Below are 20472 nucleotides of genomic sequence, written 5' to 3'. Positions count from 1 at the left end.
AACTCTCTGAAAAAAGACCCTCAAAGTCAGAGAATTCTGATGGATCCTACTTGCTGAAGTTTAATTATTACCTAGGAAATGTTTGTGGATTAGGAATCTGCTCAAACTCCTGCTTAACTGAACCTCACACTTACACAGGCACTCCCCAACACTCACCCTGACACTCCCACACTGAACAGTACCAACCTTCAGTAATGGCTCTGCTATCACCCCAACATCATCATCCAGCACCTTATCTGACAACTGCCTGGAATCACCACCCCCCCACCCCCAAACCCCATGCAGAACACTATATTCCTCCCTACTAACCTCACTGGAGCTGATTCCACCCAGTTAATATTGTCTACTGGCACAGCTGCTCAACCTACCTGGAGCTGTCATACCCTTACCTATCACCCTTCTCCCCCTCAACCATCTGCCACCCTAACACCTCACCCACTTAGCATCATGCACTCCCTCATCCTCCTGGTACCCTACCACTCACCCCTCCCACCTGCCTCCCAAAACCCTATATTTACTTGACGTATTTATCCTCTCGCAGGAGCTGTCAAAGGGACTGCTGGACATTTGAATCACTAAACCCAGCACAGGCTGCTGCATAAAGGGCCACGGTTTCGACAATGACCCTTTCTCATGCTGGCTGCGAGGATTCCTAGACAGTTTTTTTTTTCCTTTTTTTTCGTTTCAGGACACTCTTATCCAGGAATGTCCACAGTAAAAGTCATCTAAAATCATCTGAGTAATTTTTTTTTGATCCAATCAAGGTTGGAACTAGGGATTCCGATTCTGATCAGAATTTCCATAACAATGTTATTCACACAAGTTTCAGAAGTTGATTTAAAACCTTAACAAATTAAGAACCTGATAGCAAAAACATATAAATGTCATGAGCAGGGCAAGTGATAACTTTTAGCCAAAAGAGATCGGAGTTAGCTGTTCCTAATATCCAAAGGAGGCAACACGGTATCTGAGGCTTTAGGTTCTCCAATACACTGCCCAAACATCTCCATCTGTCACCTCATCCGCCACCTCTTAAAATACTCCTTGAAACTTACCTCTTTGCTCATATGCACTAATGTCAAAGTTTGTATAATCACATTCCTCTTGGGATATTTTAATAGATTGAAAGCCATTACATAAATGCAAGTTGTTGTTTTGAATGACCGCAAGAACATTTCCTTTGAATTGGTATTTTCAATAGAAATATGGAAGAGGGAAGTTGAAGGAGTAAGAGTGAGGAACGGTAGAAATTAGATTGAAACAGGAAGCAACAGAGGAGGATGATGTGATCAAAATCTGAGGAAACATCAACAGCGTTACAGCAGTGTACATCAAAGGAAGGAGAGGTTGCATTAGGTCGTGGTTGGGATATCTTTGGGCCAACACTAAATAAAGCATTTTTTTTAAAGTTGTACTTGAAAATAATTCATGATATAGATGGAAAGAAGGGAGATCAAACATAAAGAGTGTCACCCTGTCTTGCTTGGTGGCTTGCCACGTAGCCTGTCTATGGCCTCCTATTATGTTAGAAATTTATTTATACTACCGTATTTTCTTTACGCAATTACACAAAAACCATGAGAAGTTAATTACTTGCTTTAGTAATCCATGAACTTATAATGAATTAACTGTAATCAAACCAATGTATATTTTAAGAGATTGTTTTGGTAACCCTAACATTGATTCTACTGACTCGTCTGTTCCTTATTATTGCACTGTCGGAGTTTTAATAATCTGGTTAGAATAGACTGCTGGATACTTTTCAATGTCTTTAGTTTAAAGGTTAAAAAAAATTGGAATGCATGTACCTTTGCTTCAGAAGTACATTTATCATTTGATTCATTTTGCACCTGCAAGGTGACCAAGAGTCTGGTCGAAGTGATTAATGTACTGTATTTCTCATGTATGGAGAGAAAGCTTAAAGGCTCAGATTTCACAACATAGCAACAGTGCTCACCGTTGGCATCAATGAAAGCTTCCCACAATACTTAGCAATTGCTAAGGTGTAGATTTTGCCTTTCCCTTTAGTGAGGCTGGCGTCAACTCAAAGGAACCTTCAGGTACAACAACAATGGAGACAGAGGCAGAGGTGGTTCGGGCAGGAAAATTAGGGGAAAATGAAGCTCTCAAACAAGTATGCCAAAGTATTCCTGTCTCTTCCCTTTTTTTCCCGGAAGTTGCCTGCATGTGCCGCTAGCGGCCACCACATGGGAATCCAACTGAGGTTTGTTAATGGTTCGATCGACAGCCATTTTGCCCGGAATCATTGACAGCATCACATCAAATCCTGCCATGTGTGCAACTTGTTAGTTCACAGGAAGTGAGCACACAATAGGAAGTTGGAGTAGGGTGAATGCGATGTACAATCTGCATATTGAATGGGGAAGATGACAAATTGGATGGTTATCTGGAGACAGAGACTTGTCATTGCATGTGAAGTTCCTGAAGTCTGCTGTAAGAGACATGGTATTGGGTGTGAAAAAAATGGCTGACATCTCAATAGCCCATATTGCCTCTGTTTGCTGTAGACTGTATTATGTATTTTATCTCAACAGCACTCTCACTGTGACCATTGTCATGTCTGCTGGTCTGCCTTTTAATAGCATGTTCTGAATTGCCCTTCCATCCCCGCAACTTCCCTGAGGATCTAAATTTGACGGCAGTGCCAAAGTCAGCTACTTAATTGCACGTCTTTGGGATGATTGAGCCAGAAAACAATCAGCTGTCGGTTCCCGGAAATAAAGCCGCCTACTATTTCTAAACTATTGTGTGAAAATTAAGCTCAAAGATTGGGATCGGTAACCAATCTCACACTGATGTATTCTCACAGACATGAAACTAGGAAGGATTTACACAGAAGAAAAACAATTATTGGGACACATATTTTGAATTTAAAACAATTGAATACCATAAATATACTTACTTTTAAAAAATGTTTAAAATGTGATTTTGTTTTATCATAGTTGAGAAATTTGGCAGTCCATAAATATAACAGCTTATCAGTGTCACCGAGGCTGTTAATCTGTAATTATGAATTAATATGCCAATAAAAACCCCGTTGCATCTCATTGAACCAAGTGTAACTTTTTCAAAAGACCTTTACACAAAACTGTTGGTGTAAAAAGCCAGTTCCTGTCGGTTGAATAATTTCTACTTTGCAACCTGAGGGATTTCAAGCATGCACCCAAAGCAAAAATCATTGACCACAATTTATTAATTTCTATATTTTTCTGCATCTGAGTGCAACCCAGAAATTGTTGTCAACTTTACAAAAACAGTTGCATTCTCATTGCTACCACCATTGTTTTACATTGAGAATGAAAGGTAACAAAAGGTAAAATAGAATATTGGAGGACAGGCATGATCAAGGGATAGGATTTGAAGAGATTTTGCAGAAATCGGGGAAGATTGATTCAGATGGCTGGATCTGGGAGACTGCTCCAGTGGACAGAAGTTATAGTAGGACAAAACCTACACTCTTGAGTGAACAGCAACAGAATGTGTGGAGGATGATAAAGGAGGACATTGTTCTTGGAGCTCTACAGACACAAACACCAGATCCATGTCTTCTGACATCACTGTGGCTTTGCTCATTCTACACATACTCACTAACTATACTCAAAGTAAAGGTGTAATTCCATTTACTCTGCAACTTGCCCCTGAGTACTTTTACAGTGTTCCCTTTTTAACACTAACATTAGCCATAAACATTTTAACATTTTTTATCCAATCTCCCCTCACTCCCGAAGCTTCCAAAGTCTATTGTGCTTGGGAGAATAGTCTGCAATAGCATTCTTCGTTCTCTTCAAGAATGTTTAGAATGTATACATCTTGTTGCTTCCTCAAAGGGTTAATACTTTGATGGAATGGAATTGCAACTTCTGATGACAGCTCCTCTTGGGCTGTGAACCGCACAAAATCCTGAAGCAGTGAAGACCAATCCAGGAAAAGCTGATTTAAAGGAGAAGACTTCAGGACTCCCATAATCACAGCCTCTTTAAATGGAAGATAAGGAAGTGAAATTCTCACTCTGCTTTCTATCTGCCTTTCCCTCAGACCTATGAAATATAATAAACTGCAGGAAGAACAAAGGTTGTTCAGAAGATTATACTGGCGGTGAGGAGATGAAGTTCCCCTACCATTTCTAGGACAGGATTCCTCTTTCTGTAATTAATCGTATCACTTTGACAGTTGTTGCAACATAAGGCTGCTGAGGTGCATGGACATCTCAAGGATTCCATGAGAGAGTGGAACTGGATGATAAAAGGATAAACTGCCAAAGGAGGACCAAAAGGAAATTCTTGTGTGGTGCTCTGAATTGCAGAGCTACTTGAAAGGGCAATCTTCTTCCACAGGTAACCTCTGTTATTTAGAAGGGAATGAAGATTCTTGTTCTCTCTCTCCAGCGCTTTTTCTAAAAGACTAGGTCATCACTCATTAACTGTAACAAAAAGTTTTCTTTCAGCTAGTTGTTTACCTTGATCTTGGAGTTCTGAATATTTCGGTAACAAAAAGCCTTTATTCTGACTTCAAAGTATCTCTTTGTTGTACAACTTATGCTGTCCAAGTGTGGGATTTCTGCAATCACCTGCAGGTTTCTTGTTTTCAACCTGCAAGGCTTGGTTGTGCTATTTGACTTCTAACAGTCAGATGGTGAGGTTTACAGTCTCACTCAGGTAGTTAGACTAAATCCTGTCACAGCGTGAGTGGTTCAAACTCTTAAGTTTCTCAGGACATTGTGTGTGCAAGAGCTCAGTTATCTGGTCTTGAAAGAAACTCTAGTAATTTCCCAGCATGTTGATGGGTTCCTCTTGCAGCCTCCAACTGCTATCTATGCAGATCAACTACTTCTCCATGTTGAATATTAACTTTGTTCCGTTTTGGACCTAATAATCTCTTATCTGCTCTGGATCATCTATTGTTTAGCTACTTGAAGTCATTGCACTTCTTCTTTGCTGAGGATTGAAGTCTCTCTCTCAAAACATTTCAAGCTTACCTTCATGTTCTCTGTGCGTGATCACATAGTTGTACATAGTTGGCTTCTGCCTGTGTATCCATCCATCCTGATTCAGCCATTAATTTTATTTTGAAACTTTGAATCCACTTCCTTACATGGTTAAAGCTCTCTTTTGAACTTGATCGTTGGTGCTGCCTCAGATTTTATGGCCACTTCACTGGTTTAGGAAAGTTTAAAATGTCATGTGCCTTTTGGAGATTGCACTAAGACAGAAGTTACCTTTCTTCGCTTCCCAGCAATGACTTGGCTTTTCATTCTGGTAGGAACTTCTTCATCTAATTGTAACTATAGTGACTGTCACTGCATCTCCTTGGCAAGTTCTGTGCAATAAGTAATAACTTAAATTTTTTTTAAGTGCTTCAAGAAAGAACTGATTCTCCTCCAAAGAGACAACGAGGTCTTGAGGACAATGTGCCCTGAATCCACAAGTACAGGAGAGTACAAAGTTTCAGATTCAAATAAATGAGTGACTTGTGTGCTGGTTTCCTTCTCTGTAGCTAAATTATGAAAGCTCGAACCACTATCCGGAATGTTCTCTGGTAGCTAGCCACCAACCTCGTTGACATATTCTTTTCCTGCCATTTTCAGTTTTTGTTTTAAGAGAAATGAAGAGTCTACCCTGTCCTGTAATAATGTTTGGACTGTGCACTGGCTAAAGCATTTCCAAAGCCAAATAAGTAACTCTGCTTAATAAAGAATCTTAATGGTTGGGAATTATGTACAATGTCTTCATAATATACTTTCCATTGTAATGAAGTGTGATGTACACCTGACTTCTTACTCTAATGTTTGTACACCTTGAGCCCTCAGGCTTAAACTGAGATTCATGGGCTCAACCATGAGGTTATGAGGCTTGGCATCTGAAACGATTGACGCATCTTCTCCAGTATCCCAATTCTAACTGGTTTATCTGCTATTTACTTTAATCTCGGTGTATCCAAATTCATCTGACAGTTCTTTACCATCAAGGAAATTGAATTCTTGCTCTGGGCCTGTCCCTCTGGAAGAGTCATCCTATCACTTTTTGTGCCCCACTGCTTTGATTCCCACAGCCCTCTCTGGCCTGTGTTTAATTTTCTGTGCTGCTGTCACCTTACAGCGGTCTCTCTCTCTTTGCACTTGTGAGTCTCCGTAAAAGTCACCGGGATACTAATGCAGATCCTCTATGGCTTGGACCATGCCTGTTCTTTCAAGCACTTGCCATCCAGTGTAGTTTTTTGAGAGCTTGTTTCCCAGCCCAATCTCTGGAAGTAATTTTGTTTCAGTATTGTTTTGCTTATTCAGGCCTATTTGATTCATTCCTAATTCCAACAGTATACTCCACCAGGGCCCTTCTCCTACACTTTCTTTAACTTCTGTCTGGGCTTTCTGCAGTTCAGTGTCTCAAAGATCATTGCTAATGAGCCTTGTTGTATAAGACAGTTGATCTGAAAGAGTTAAGTGAAATCTTTGGAATAACTAAACCCCCCATTGATATGTAAATGGATGATTTAGTCAGTTTGTTGTTTATGCTTAGTTTGACATGTAGACATCTATAGACATGTAGAATTGACCTATTTAATATACTTTAGGAGATAGCAACCTCTTACTTAATGTTAATACAGTTAACCAGTCTCAAGCTAATGGTATCCGTTGTCTTATTATGTAATAATCTGCTTCTTTTTACTCAAGTCCCCAGCAGTAGAGGCACAGGTTTAATTCATGGTTAGTACAGCTGACTACTATTAAGAAAACAGTTGGTGGTAGCAGATCTACCCAAAGAAGATCCCATCATAAACAGATACTAGCTGTGAGCATCTCTAACTATGGGCCATGACCACTGCTGAGCTTCACTTAGAGTATTTTACCACTTCTGGGTTTGGATCACTGTGCTGGCCTCGTGGTTTACCATTACTGGTCTTCACTTCAGGCTGTTGCCTCCCACCTCCAGCATGCATAACGAGAGAGATGTGAATAAATAGCGTGGATCTAGTCAATACTTTCTTTGCAGCTCTTCCTATGTCACTGCCTTAGACAATGGCAGAAGGCCTTCATCTCAAGCTTGACTTCTGTTCTGGCATTGCTAGGATCTTGATGACAAGAGATTCCTGAGTCAGGAAGAAAAGGTCCTTAGGCCTTCTCCAGAGAGAAAACAGATATGAGGATGGCCATCATCTAGATGAGGCATTATTAGATGGGTTTCCTTTGGTCAGCCCAGGGAGCACCACAATAACTCTTCCCACCTTTCTCCCTGACTGTTCACTGTGAGAAGGAACTGGTTTCTGAGCTAGAATATGGTAAAATGGTGCACCTCGCTTTCATTCCCTCCTAGTCATCCACCAAATTCTCCCTCTTTTTCCTTTGCCACACCCATGTTAGGGTTAGCCTCTCCTCTGTCACCCTGGAGCCTCCACCCCTCTACACTGGACCCCATTAAAAATTATGATCCACATGCTTGAATTCCCCTTCCACCCCTGAGCCCACACCCATCACCATCACATGCTTACCGTGACCCTTAGTTCCCCTATTATCCAAGTTACCTGCTCCTTCACTTTTGGAGATTCCCCCACCCCATGTGACCATCCACTTCCTATCCATGACCCTTGAACTCTGACCCTACTGTGTGTCATTTCTATCTATTGGTGTAATGATTCCAATACCTTCCCAGTCGGGTCATTTTAATTCCCTGGACCTCAATGTTGACAAAATTGACCCAACCCAATTTCAGCAAATCCTCAATCACTATCCCTGCTAAAGCGATCAATGGGTATGGTGAAAATATGAGAACAGGATATTGATTTGGATGATCAGCCACGATCATATTGAATGACAGAGCAGGCTAGAAGGACTGAATGGCCTACTCATGCTACTACTATTTAAGTTTTGGTTAGTGAAGCCCCTCCCATTTGTAACTCCACTATTCATGTTCACACACCTTGCACCCTTCCACTCTTACCCTGCCTTCTTGCCCCATGCCTATTAGACCCTAGCATGCCTCCCTCAGTCATCCTCCGTGCCCCTAGGTTTAGACCATGGAAACCCACTCTCTATTGCATCATTATGGCATAAATTAACACTTCCCATAGCTTAAAAGCAGCGGCTACTCATTCCAGAGTCCTGCAAGACAACTGTTTAGGCGAGGTGATGGACTAGTGGTATGATTGTTGCACAGTTAATCCAGAGACTCAAGTAATGTTCTTTTTTTATAGAATCCCTACAGTGTGGAAACAGGCCCTTTGGCCCAACAAGTCCACACCGACCTTTGGAGCATCCCACCCAGACCCATCCCCCTAGAACCCACCTAAGCTACACATCCCTGAACATTATGGGCAATTTAGCATGGCCAATCCACCGAGCCCGCACATCTTTGGACTGTGGGAGGAAACCGGAATACCCGGAGGAAACGCACGCAGACACGGGGTGAATGTGCAAACTCCACACAGCCAGTCACCCGAGGGTAGAATTGAACGCGGGTCGCTGGCGCTGTGAGGCAGCAGTGCTAATCACTGAGCCACCATGCCACCCAGGACCCAGGTTTCGAATCCCACCATGGGAGATGGTGGAATTTGAATTCAATACAAATCTGGAATTAAGAGTCTAATGATGACCATGAATCATTATTGACTGTTGGAAAAACCCATATAGTTCACCAGTGAAAGGAAGGAAATTGCCATCCTTTATCTGGTCTGGCCTACATGTGACTCCAGACCCACAGTAATGTGGTTGACATTTAACTGCCCTCTGGGCAATTCAGGCTGGGCAATAAATGCTAACCTAGCCAACGATGCTGTCATTCCACGAATGAATAAAAAAATCTTTCCAGCTGCACCATCTGTTATGTAGTCATGAATCTGAAAGTACATATTGCTTGCTTGTGCAGAATCTACTTGGGAAGGAAAATTTGGTTTTGGTGCGCTGGCCTTTTGGTATGCATGATTGAGATTCAAATGCACATGGAAGTGCTTCTCAACACCTGTCTTTGGGGAGCTAGACCTGTCTTTTAAAGTTCCAAGAACTTAATTGCCAAAGGTCAACCCACCGTCTGGATTTTGAATTTGGGCCTCCACTCCCACGGTGCCATTTGGACCAATATTATGAGGTAGATATTCAGTATTTAAGAAAGACTTTCTTCCATCACTTTACACTATGCTCCAAGGCTTTGCAAGCTGTTTAACAGGCTTCAATCACATTTATTCCCTGCCACAGAACCAATACAGTCATCCTGTGTCCATGCTGCATGATCCCTCCTTGTCCTTTGACATTTTTGCAGCCTGCACCACAAGTGTCCTCCTTCATGTTTCTCTTCCTTTGTGCAGCCAAGTAAAATTGCCCAAAATTGTTCTATTTTAATTTAACTAGTATCACAAGAGACTCCCCTGCAATGGCTTCTCATCTCTGTCTATTACCTTTAATGCAATCAATCAATCTATCATCCAGTGAAGTTTCCTTGTCTGTCTTTCTCTCCACTCTAGGTGGGCCTGGTTGATTCTGCACATGGTGTAAATTGTTGTAATGTGTAGAGGTTGGAGCCTGAGCTGTAGAATTGTATGATTTTAAATGGTTGTGTGATCAATAATTTTGAAAATTAGTGGGATCTGCAGTTCACTTTAAAATTCAATTAAAAATGTGTGGTCTATGTCATTAAGTTCATCGTTTCTAAATTCAAATCATTTAGTAACTATTCAGCCCTGCTGCCTTATTAGTAATTTATAATTCAAAGTATTAAGAAAATGTTAGCACCAGAAACAACTTTGAACTATTATGAGTAAACTCCATCAGTAAAGTTTTGTGAAAAGTTAGGTTGTTTTGTTGAAGACTTTAATTGAAGAGTTGTTATTGAAACATTTGTGACAATTCAGAAAACCAAAGCATCAATACCAGCCGACATCAAACAAAAATCATTCCAAACCTCATCAGAAGGCAGAAGTATATTAAAAGGGTATCTTGTGTGATCCTGTTTTTAGTTATTAAAAACAAAGCCAATAACAAAAGTTAGTCATTTTGCTGATTATAACTGACAGCACGAAACAGTAGAGCGCCAAACTGAGCTGAATGTTACCATTAAGTGAGCTGTAGGCATGCTTTTACTCTGAATCACACAATAAGATGACAAAGAGAATTCTTTTGCCAAGGTTAGGAAATGTCAAGACAAATCTGGAGCTGAATAGCAGATAGTTAGCCTCCTGAGAATTTTATATTAAAAAAGGATGTCATAGGTGTACAGTAATGTGATACAAAATCAATAACTGAGATAGCAAGCCATAGGGTTGTCCAGGAGATTAACAGCACTAAATTTTAGTGAAAAAATAATAATTTCACCAATATTTGAAGCCCATTATATTAGCTAGGCCCATTCTTAGTAATAGATTTTCAGATTTTTGAAAATCTCAATTTGCAGAATACTTTAAAAAAATTCTCGTGAAATGATTTACAAAAATGAGAGAAGGAAAAGCTTAGGGTCTAAGAAAACTACGCAGAGCTGGGTAATAAATACTGCATTTGGTTTTGTCTCGGTATATTATGATTTTGCTTTCCCCCATCTTTCTCTACTTTCTCCTAAAGTGCTCTAAGTTTTTGAATCCTTTTGAAAAGTTTGCTCCTTCACATTTTGGTTTAGCCAATTTCTCTTCATTGTGCAAGGAAGTACAAAATTTTTGCTATATTTTCACAGGAAAAACAGATAATTTAATCCCAGAAGATAGCTATATAGATTCAGGAGAAATTGATGTCGGGCGGAGAGTCACCCAGAAGATACCACCCGGCTTATTCTGGCGCACTCAAGTGTTCATAGATCATCCAATGTATTTGAAATTTAACGTGTCACTGGGCAAGGATGCTCTGGTTGGGATTTATGGTCGACGTGGTCTACCCCCATCTCATACACAGGTAAATATTACTTCAGTAATTCAATCATGTGAAGACAGAACTAGCATATTTTTTAATATGCACCTTGTTTGATCTTCGTTTGATGTGACAATTTCCCATTTTATCCAAATGTAACCATTAGAGAGCTATATTCAAAGCTGCCAGGAGGTTGCAACAATGGTTTTCGCAGCAGTGAGACAAGGCTGCAGTTATCCCCTTTCTAGAGTTGACAAAGAAGGTTGCTGGATGGGCATTTAATTGGGCAAGTTGGCCCCAGAGAGATACCTGCCCCTTCTCATCATCTCAACAGTTAAGTGCTAAGCAATAAGACTTGACTTGGTACTAGGTAGGGCTATTAAATGGCAGGCACAAAAAAATGAATGGTTTCCGTGGAAACGAGGGCAGCCTGCCTAGTTGAGGGGCGGGCTGCATTTGCTGTAATCTGGGGCAGAAGGAATTCAAATGGACAGCCGCTGAAGACCACCTCTTCATCCCTGCCTCCAATCCCCTTGACCCTCCCCTCAGCCCGCACAATGAGACTAGTACAATCTCCCTGTTGTCATGTTCTTGTGCCTCAGCTAATAAAGGAGGTAGTCCATGTGTCTTTTTAATGATTTCTTCTACCTGTCCTGCTATCTTCAGAGATCTATGAACATGCTCTCCAAAGTCTTTCTGCTTCGCTTCACTTCTCCGTATCTGACCATTTATTTTGTATTCTTTTGCTTACGTAACATTCATGCCACACAAATGCATGGCAATGGCCTTCTGCATGAAGAGACAATCTAACCACCGCCCTTTGACATTCAATGGTGTTAAATTCACTGAAATCCCACTATCACCATCCTGGAGGTTACCATTGATTGAAAACTGAACTGGATTGGCTGAAAAATACTGTGGCTTCAACTGCAAGTCAGAGGCTAGGGATACTGTAGCAAGTAATTCACCTCCTAACTCTGCAAAGCCTATTCACAATGTACCAGCCCAAGTCAGGAGGGTGATAGAATACTGCCTCCACTTGCCTGGATGAGTGCAGCTCAAACAGCACCATCCAGGACAAAGCAGCCCACTTGATTAGCACCACATCCACAAACACCCATTCCATCCTCCACTGATGCTCAGTAGCAGCAGTGTGTACTACCTACTAGATGCACTGCAGAAATCCACTGAAGATCCTCAGAGAGCACCTCCCAAACCCACAACCACTTCCATTTAGAAGGGCAAGGGCAGCAGATACATTGGGAACACCACTACCTGCAAGTTCTACTTCAATCCACTCACCATCCCGACTTGGAGATATATGGCTGTTCCTTCAGTGTAGCTGGGTCAAAATCCCGGAATTCCCTCCGTAACAGCATTATGGGTCTATCCACATCACATGGGCTGCAGTGCTTTAAGAAGGCTGCTTACCATTACCATCTCAAGGGCAACTAAAACCGGGCAATAAATTCAAGTCCAGCCAGAGACTTCCACATCCATGTGAATATAAAAAAGAATTCGCCTTCCCCAGATTTTTACTTCATATTTCTCTAGACTGGATTCCGTTGGCACTTTCCTGCTGCCTAACCCTACAATTAATGTCTTCCTGCAGCTATCTTCTGCACTATTGACACATCAGCAATCTTTACATCATCTGCATACTTCTTAATCATGGCCCCTATATTTAAATAATTATGTATGCCGTGAAAAGTAAAGTACCAGCCCCATGGAAATTCACTGAAAACAGCTATCTGTTTAGAGGGGAAAAAGCACCAGCCATTACCCTTTTCACCCTGCACTGATCCAGTTTAAGATCTAACTTGTCACATCCCCTTGGATCCTATGGATTTTTATCCTGACCTGTTTGCAATGCGGGACCTGTCAAAAAAAAACCTTGTTAAAATTCATGTAGATTACATTAAAAATATTCACATCACTGACCTCTTCTGTTAAAGAGTTTTAAAGATGACTTTTATTTATTTCAGTGACGTATTTTTTAAATGTGAACTTCAGTGGTTGAAAATCAAGTTATTCAGAGATGGTGGATTGGCACTTTCAGCTGTTTTAATGAAATGTCACCAAGGTATCACTTTTAAATATATGAAGGATTTTTTTTAAAACTCTTTTTTTCTCAAAAGGGTAATATTTAAAAACATTGCCTGTTTACACTCATTCACGGCAAAGTTACCTTTTGGCAATATGTTGTTAGTTTTAATGGAAACTTGATTGCAGAGAAAGGACTTCACAAAACAAACAGATTGTGCAATTTGTGCTGAAATTGACACATTGTGTACAACGTAGAAACTGTAACTTTTATTGTGCCTATGATCAGTTCAGTTCAGCTCAGATCCTGTAGTGTAAATGATTAATGAAACTATTTTTTAAGGTGAGGCTAAAAGTAAGTATTTGGTTGAAAATAATGTCACAACTTAGGATCCTTGTATTTTCTTTTTAATTTATGGATCTATTTGTTTTATGCTTTTTGTATTACCTTTTCCTGCTCTTTTTTAAGTTCCAGGCATCTCCCCATTGTCCAGTGGAATTTCACGCAAGACGTACTGTATCAAGATGGCTTAGCATTGTGTTACTGTCTCTTTGGCTTTGTTTTGAAAGTATCAGATATACTGGAAGAAAGGTTTTTTTTTTGCTGTAATCTGAAAAACATTGAGTTGATTTCTTTGCTTGAGGAAGAACTTGCATCATTGAAGCAGAATGGAGTTGCAATCAGGAGGGATTGGATGCAATGATAGATGGCTTTAAAACTGAACAAGACTATTTGAGGCAAGGAATAGTCTGATTCAGAACCTCAACCATTGCCTGACTAAAGTCAGCTATTGTAGGCTCCTGCATAGCTGGCTCTCGGGAATAGGATTTTGTGCAGCATTACTATAAAAGCTGATTCAATCGGGCAGGTGATATTCTGAGATTGATGTGTACAGTGGTTATCGTGCAGCAATTACAGCAATGTATTTTATCACTTGTTTCTGGTAGTTTGGCTTTGTGGAGTTATTGGATGGCAGACGTCTGCTAGCACAGGAAGTGAGAAGTCTGGAGGGATTCCACCACCGGCACAGAAGCTTGATCCCTCTGACAAATCGAGAGACAGGATTCATTAGATATCTGGATTCTGGAATCTGGCATTTAGCCTTCTACAATGATGGAAAACAGATGGAGCTGGTCTCCTTTATAACCACTGCCATAGGTAAGCTCTTACCAGCATATAATGAAAAGATATTTTAAAACATTGCAAAACATACCAATTGCATTTATAAATCTTTGCTTATTTCTGTGAACAAAGAGGACTAGTGATTGGTTTCCTAATGCATAAAATATGACAAAAGTACTGATACATTCAAAGTGCTAGTTTGTCTGACCTGTACATTAACAATTAGTTTAACTATTCAAACATTCCACCATTCCATTTTATACTTATTTATGTTCTTCGGTGCAGTATTCCCCACTTAATCCTTGTGAAATGTGAACAGCTGATGTTCTTTTATACGAATATTTCAAACTTTTCACATTTATAAAAAGCACAGTTATAACTTTACATTTCCCATTTATAAGATTACATAAGATGCATGGAATAGAAACAGATCAATTGGACCAACCAGTTCATGCCAATGTTTATACTGTACTTGATGCTCTTCACATATTTTCTGACCTAAATCCTCTATCATATCATTATTTTCTCTTCACTTTAATATGCTTATCTAGTTTCTCCTTAGATATATCTGTAGTAGTTACTTGCATGGCTCTCTGTGATAGTACTTTCCACAGTCTTGCTACTCTTTGAGTGAAGGTGATTCTTCTGAATTCCTTGTTGGATTCAGGATAAAAATTATGATAATTATTATTGGAATAAATATTGTTGTTGAAATGGGAGCGTGCTAGTTTAGCTGGACATGTTAAGTTAGAATTATCTGTGCCAAGTCCAAAGACACTAAATCAGCCAAAATGTAGAATAAAAACCGTTGAATATTTTCTTCTTTGGACACATAAAAAGAGAACAAATGATCCACTGATAGTTAGTTGCAAATAGAAACAGATTTTGGTGGGCTTTCCAATCTCTGATGTGCTAAATTCTGCATTTGTCTTGGATTGTACTTATATTTAAACTGTGTTCATTCTTACTAAGTTCTATTAATTACATAAAGTGGAATTAGTAAACAGAAGACTGCCGAAATCTGCAAGATTTTGTGAAGAATTTTACATGAAAGAATTCAAGCTAATTTGGACCATTACTTAGAGCACAGCACTCTGATTGAATTCCAGGCTGTTGGCAAATTCCTTTTACAGTTTTATTTATTCTTCGTAAGCAGTATCTGCTTCCAAAGCCCTTTATTGTGGAGTTTGTTTGTTAACAGCAGAAGTATATCTAACAAACCTGTCCTAGTTTTAATTAATTAGTAGCATAACATTCCCTTGCTATATCCCTCAGTTCATTCTCCAGAAGCAATTTCAGTTGCCTCTTGAGCACAATATGGTGTCTGCCCACTGTTGGTCCATTTTTACAAAATGATGTAAAACTTGAGTGTTAATCGCTGATGATTTGTAATTAGGGTAAGGTGCTTCACCAATGTTCCTTCATATGTTACTCTAAGGGGCTGTTCAGTAGTCTGTGGTGGAGGATGGACCATGAAAATGTCTCAGCAGAAGATGCTGTTCTGCAAAAACAGAAAAGTAATTTATTTAATCTCAGTAACTATAGACAGTTTACATTAACTCTGAGGCATATTAATTAATGCCAGCAAACCTTAGCAAAAAGCATGTTTCTCCATCAGGAAACTCTGTCAAAAGCAATAACACATGCAAAAATACTGTGAACCATCTAAATTGAGTTAAAATTCAGGTCATGTTTTTTTTCCAAATGTTTGCCAAAACAGACTCTGTTTTGGATGCTAAATTTGATTTGAAGTTTGAGCCTACTTTATTATCTTTTTATAAATTTGAAATAAAATGTAATTATGGGGAAAGGCTTGTGGCTGTCCCAGATATTGAAAGATAGACTTTTGTTGGTGCTGTCTGATAAGATGACAACTTGTACAAAGTACCTTAGTCCATAAAACATCTGTACAGCAGGTTAACTTACATGCTCTTGATTCGGTTGTTGTGACATTGGGAAATCCTATGACATGTTTTTTGAATCAGAGATAGTAGGAACTGCAGATGCTGGAGAATCCGAGACAACAAGGTGCAGGGCTGGATGAACACAGCAGGCCAAGCAGCATCATAGGAGCAGAAAGGCTGACGTTTCGGGCCTAGACCCTTCATCAGAAAAGGGGGAGGGGAAGGGGGTTCTGAAATAAATAGGGAGAGAGTGGGAGGCGGGAGGTGAGTCTCACCTTTACTGGCTCCATCCCCGCCTCTTCGACCTGTTTGTTTCCTCTCCACCTATCCTCTCCTCTATCCATCTTCTATCCGCCTCCCACTCTCTCCCTATTTATTTCAGAACCCCCTTCCCCTCCCCCTTTTCTGATGAAGGGTCTAGGCCCGAAACGTCAGCCTTTCTGCTCCTATGATGCTGCTTGGCCTGCTGTGTTCATCCAGCCCTGCACCTTGTTGTCTCACATGTTTTTTGAAGTTTTCTAATCCTCTTATAATAAATATCATTGAAAATTAATTCTATGGAAAATGGGAGATCCAATCACATTACACAATAACTATTGTTTCCACTGCTGGGTAGTCTCTCATTAGCTCACTATGGGACAATTCATTTTGTTATACAGTATATGAAATATTTAGGTTCAGAAGATAATTGAGTATCTGCGGCTTCTATCATAGCATGAACTTTTATCTCACCTGTCGGTTTTCTGAATCGGGACAAAGAGAAATGATTAGCCTAGTTTCTAAGTTTTCTAAACTGCATTCTGTTAGAATAATGTGTTTCCTTATACTTCTCTGAGTAAAACATAAATTAAGTCTGTGAGGACTGTTAAATTTAGCATTTTTCGCCATGCATTGCAAGGCAGCATAAGCTGTAAATAGATAAAGAAAAGTTATATCGCAACTCTGAGAGAAATACAATTTTTTTTTAGTAGTCATTTCTTTTTTGGGTCAGGAATTCTTTTCAAGTTATGTTTATTGGCCCAGGTTTTGTACTGTAGATGATTAAAAATAACCATGAAGCTACTTCCAATGATCATTATTAAAGAGTAAATTGTACAACAGCTTCCAGCAGCCTGACATGCAATGTGTAAATTAACATTTTATTGTCTAAGTTGCTCAGTTTCATCAGGAGTTTCACCATACTAGTATCTCACCAAGAGAAAAGTTTAACCACTCAGTACCCACTGGTCAGAAAAGGTGCATATTTTCCAGTCTTTGGTATGTCTTATTTACTGACCATCTCTTTGAGACAGAAAACAAACGTTTTTCAAATGTGGAGTCTTATTCCTTAAAATTTTAATTATCTGGGGAGATTTAAAAAATTCTTTTGTTTCAGTCTTTTTTCTTTATCTTTCTCTATTGATCCCACCTTCCTTTCTCTTTATTTCACTTCCTTTGATGTTTGATTTAGTATTTCATTAACAATTCAAACTATCTTGTTCTGACTCTGCATGGCTAAGTAAGAACTCTCCGATGTGATTGGTTGAAGAGCTATGCTGTTACTTGCCCTGTTGACAAGACTCCAAGATTCCCTTTTGCAGAAAACTTGCTGAACTGTAGTTCTAAAAACTACAAATTCCAGTGAGATACTGCTTAGAAAGTCTTTGCAGACTGTGGGCAAGGTGACTGTAATGAAGGGTCAATGTCCTTTGTTCATAATTGACAACAACATTGGGCCATTGTTTCTCCACACCTCTTGATCAGCGTTTATTAAACATTTTGTAACTATCTATTCTCTATGTTATTGCACATAAGAAGAGAAGAAACTTTATCTGATCCCATGTTTGTGCAAAATTCTTAGTTGCAGATGTGGTCCAGGAGCTCTGCAGGGATACCTCTGAATAATTCCTGTTTGCTCCTGTCAAATAACCAGAATGTTACAAATTTAAGCCTCATCTTGTTCAACAGCTGCATCAGATTGTTGGACAGAAGTTTGAGGGAGTAAACAGTTTTCCACTGCAGCAATGCATCTCCTGATGGTCAGTCACCCAGCATGTGTGTGGTGTTCATGAAGTAAATTGGAGGCTGAATGATCCCGCTCTCAGGTGGAGAGACAATACGCTGGAGCAGTAAAACTGATGCATATCATTATAGTCATTTTTTAAAGGAATAAATATAGCAATGTATTAATAAATTGTCGATCTCTTTAGTTAACGTTATACGTTAGGAAAATGTAATCTCAGTCTGTGATTTCAATTCCTCTCAGAGTCTGCAGATGAATGTCCAGCCAACTGTTATGGGAATGGAGAATGTATGGCAGGCACATGTCATTGTTTTCTAGGCTACATTGGACTGGATTGTGCACGAGGTAAAATCTTCTTGTCACTGCTGTAGGAACTCGTTAAAACCTATTTTATTATAATCTTGATTAAATATCCGTGAGTTGATGTCCTTATATGCAGTCGGTAATTTCTTTCGGTTCAGGGGCCGGATTTTATTGAATTGGGATGACTCGGGATGCTTTTAAAATGGCAGTTGTTATCTGATTCCAGCATTTCTGCCCACATTCACAATCCTGGCATCTATTTCTGGATCAGGATCAGGATAAGGGAGCAGCTGGTGAAAATGCATGCTACTCTCCCAATTTGCAGAGCTCGGCATCTCATAATCAGCCTCCTCCTCCCACAGCTTTCACGGAGTCCAGCTAGCTTCTCATGGAATATGCCTCACAATCCCCAGGATTCAGGAATGTTTTGAAGGTTATGTTGGAAAGGGTTTTACCCATGACCCCTCCCTCTTCTTTGGCCTTTCTGCATCCTATGTGTACACTCACCCAATATGCTCCAGAAAACTATATATTAACAATTACGAGTCTTCAAATGAATTATAAAGAAACACGCACTTAAAATCTCTTTTGACAACAGATGTTCTTACAATCCTGTAAAACTGTCAGTCGGTCACGGCCATTATAGTATCAATTACAGAAGCATTACCTCACTTCACATTTCTTTATCCTGTCCAAATAAATACACAACGTTGGAAAGAAAACAATTCAAAGAAAGAATTACTTACTCCAATCTCATAATGGCTATCAAAGTAAACACTCCAGTTCAGCCTGTGTAAGCAGAACCCAGTAAGTTAATACATTAGTGAGCTTTGGAGCTCAACTAAGCATTCATAATCAGACTATTTGTTAACTGTATTAAAAGGAACAGATAGCCAGTCATTTATTTCTCCAAAGGAGTTGGAGAGAAGGATCCAATTGTTATAATCCAATTGGGTATCCATGATACAAGTAGCACTGAGAAATGAGATTCTGCTAAGGGTATATGAGCAGCTTGGGTTCGATTAAAAAAAACTACAAAGGCCTTAATTTTTTATTACTTTCTGAGCCACAGGTGACTGGCACAAGGTAAGTAAGATCAGAGTTGAATATACGGATCAAATATTTATGTAGGAGAAATGAGTTTCAATTATGAGGCAATGGGGAAAGGGAGGTCTGTTCTATGGTCCAAACTTCAGACTGGACTAGTATCCTAATGATTTATATAACTAAGGCTGTAGAGAGAATGCTAAATGAAATAGTGTGAGAGAGAGCTCATGTGAGCGGAAATTTAAAAACTTAATGAGAAAGAAGCAGGAAATAATGCAGTTAGCAGCACACATTATGACAACCAGTCTGTCAGGAAAAGACAGAGGGTGCAAACATAAGAATACACCAGCAACACAGGATCTTGTGGCAGAATGGTAAAGTTACTACCTCTGAACCAGGAGGCCTGTTTCAAGTCCATCCTGCTCCAAAGTTGTGTCATAACATCTCTGAACAGGTGGGTAGAAAATATTTACACCAACAAATAGGGTCAAAAATAGGGACATTGCACAAAAGCATAATTAAAGGCTTCCATGCTTGATAAATTTGTTAGAGTTCTTTCAGAACGTCACAAGCAGGCCGAAGGAAGGGGTCCTGCAATGAATTTCCAAAAGCATTCAATAATGTGCCGCACAAAAGGTTAGTTTACAAGATAAGAGCTTATGGTGTTGTATTAATACATTAACATTGAGAGAGGATTAGCTACTGAATGGGGAACAGAGAGTTAGGATAAACGGTGAATTTTCAGATTGACAACTTGTAACCAGTGGAGTATTACTAGGATCATTGCTGGGTTGTCAATCATTCATATACTGTCTTATTGTCTTGAATGAAGTAGCTGAGTATATTGTAGCAAAATTTACTGATGAACAAAGATAAGTGGTTTGTGAGGAAGACATGAAATCTAAATTTTAACAAGTGAAAGGGGCTCCACAACTTAGTCAAAAAGGCACAACCAACCTGAATCAAACTCACCAGGGAGTGGGAGAAGCTTCACGCATCTGTAATTCACAGAGGCATCAGCATATTTAAAAGTGCAGCTACCTAGACTCAGAAGCAATAGCCACCACCCAGGTTTCTGAAACATTACATGAGGGCTTCATAGATTTGATGACAATGTCAAAACCTACTGCAGTTCTTTGGAGAAGAGAGGTCAGATACCTACTTGTGGATATCTAGAAGTAGACATGAGGCTAAAGTCTGTGGAACTGACAAA

General features: G+C 39.7%; 1 protein-coding gene across 1 annotated transcript in view; it reads left to right on the top strand.

Annotated features, from left to right (window-relative positions):
• Positions 1 to 20472, top strand: part of tenm4 (teneurin transmembrane protein 4) — a 302149-nt gene that overhangs the window by 117622 nt on the left and 164055 nt on the right. Inside the window, exons 7-9 of the mRNA XM_048598311.1 lie at positions 10668 to 10882; positions 13829 to 14039; positions 18153 to 18254. Of these exons, the coding sequence (XP_048454268.1) occupies positions 10668 to 10882; positions 13829 to 14039; positions 18153 to 18254 (528 nt within the window). The remainder of the gene's footprint in view (positions 1 to 10667; positions 10883 to 13828; positions 14040 to 18152; positions 18255 to 20472) is intronic.

Source organism: Rhincodon typus, chromosome 6 (genome assembly GCF_021869965.1).
Source record: "Rhincodon typus isolate 14 chromosome 6, sRhiTyp1.1, whole genome shotgun sequence".
Taxonomy (NCBI): Eukaryota; Metazoa; Chordata; class Chondrichthyes; order Orectolobiformes; family Rhincodontidae; genus Rhincodon; species Rhincodon typus.
Note: the sequence above shows the minus strand (reverse complement) of the source record. Positions and strands in the feature narration are given on the sequence as shown.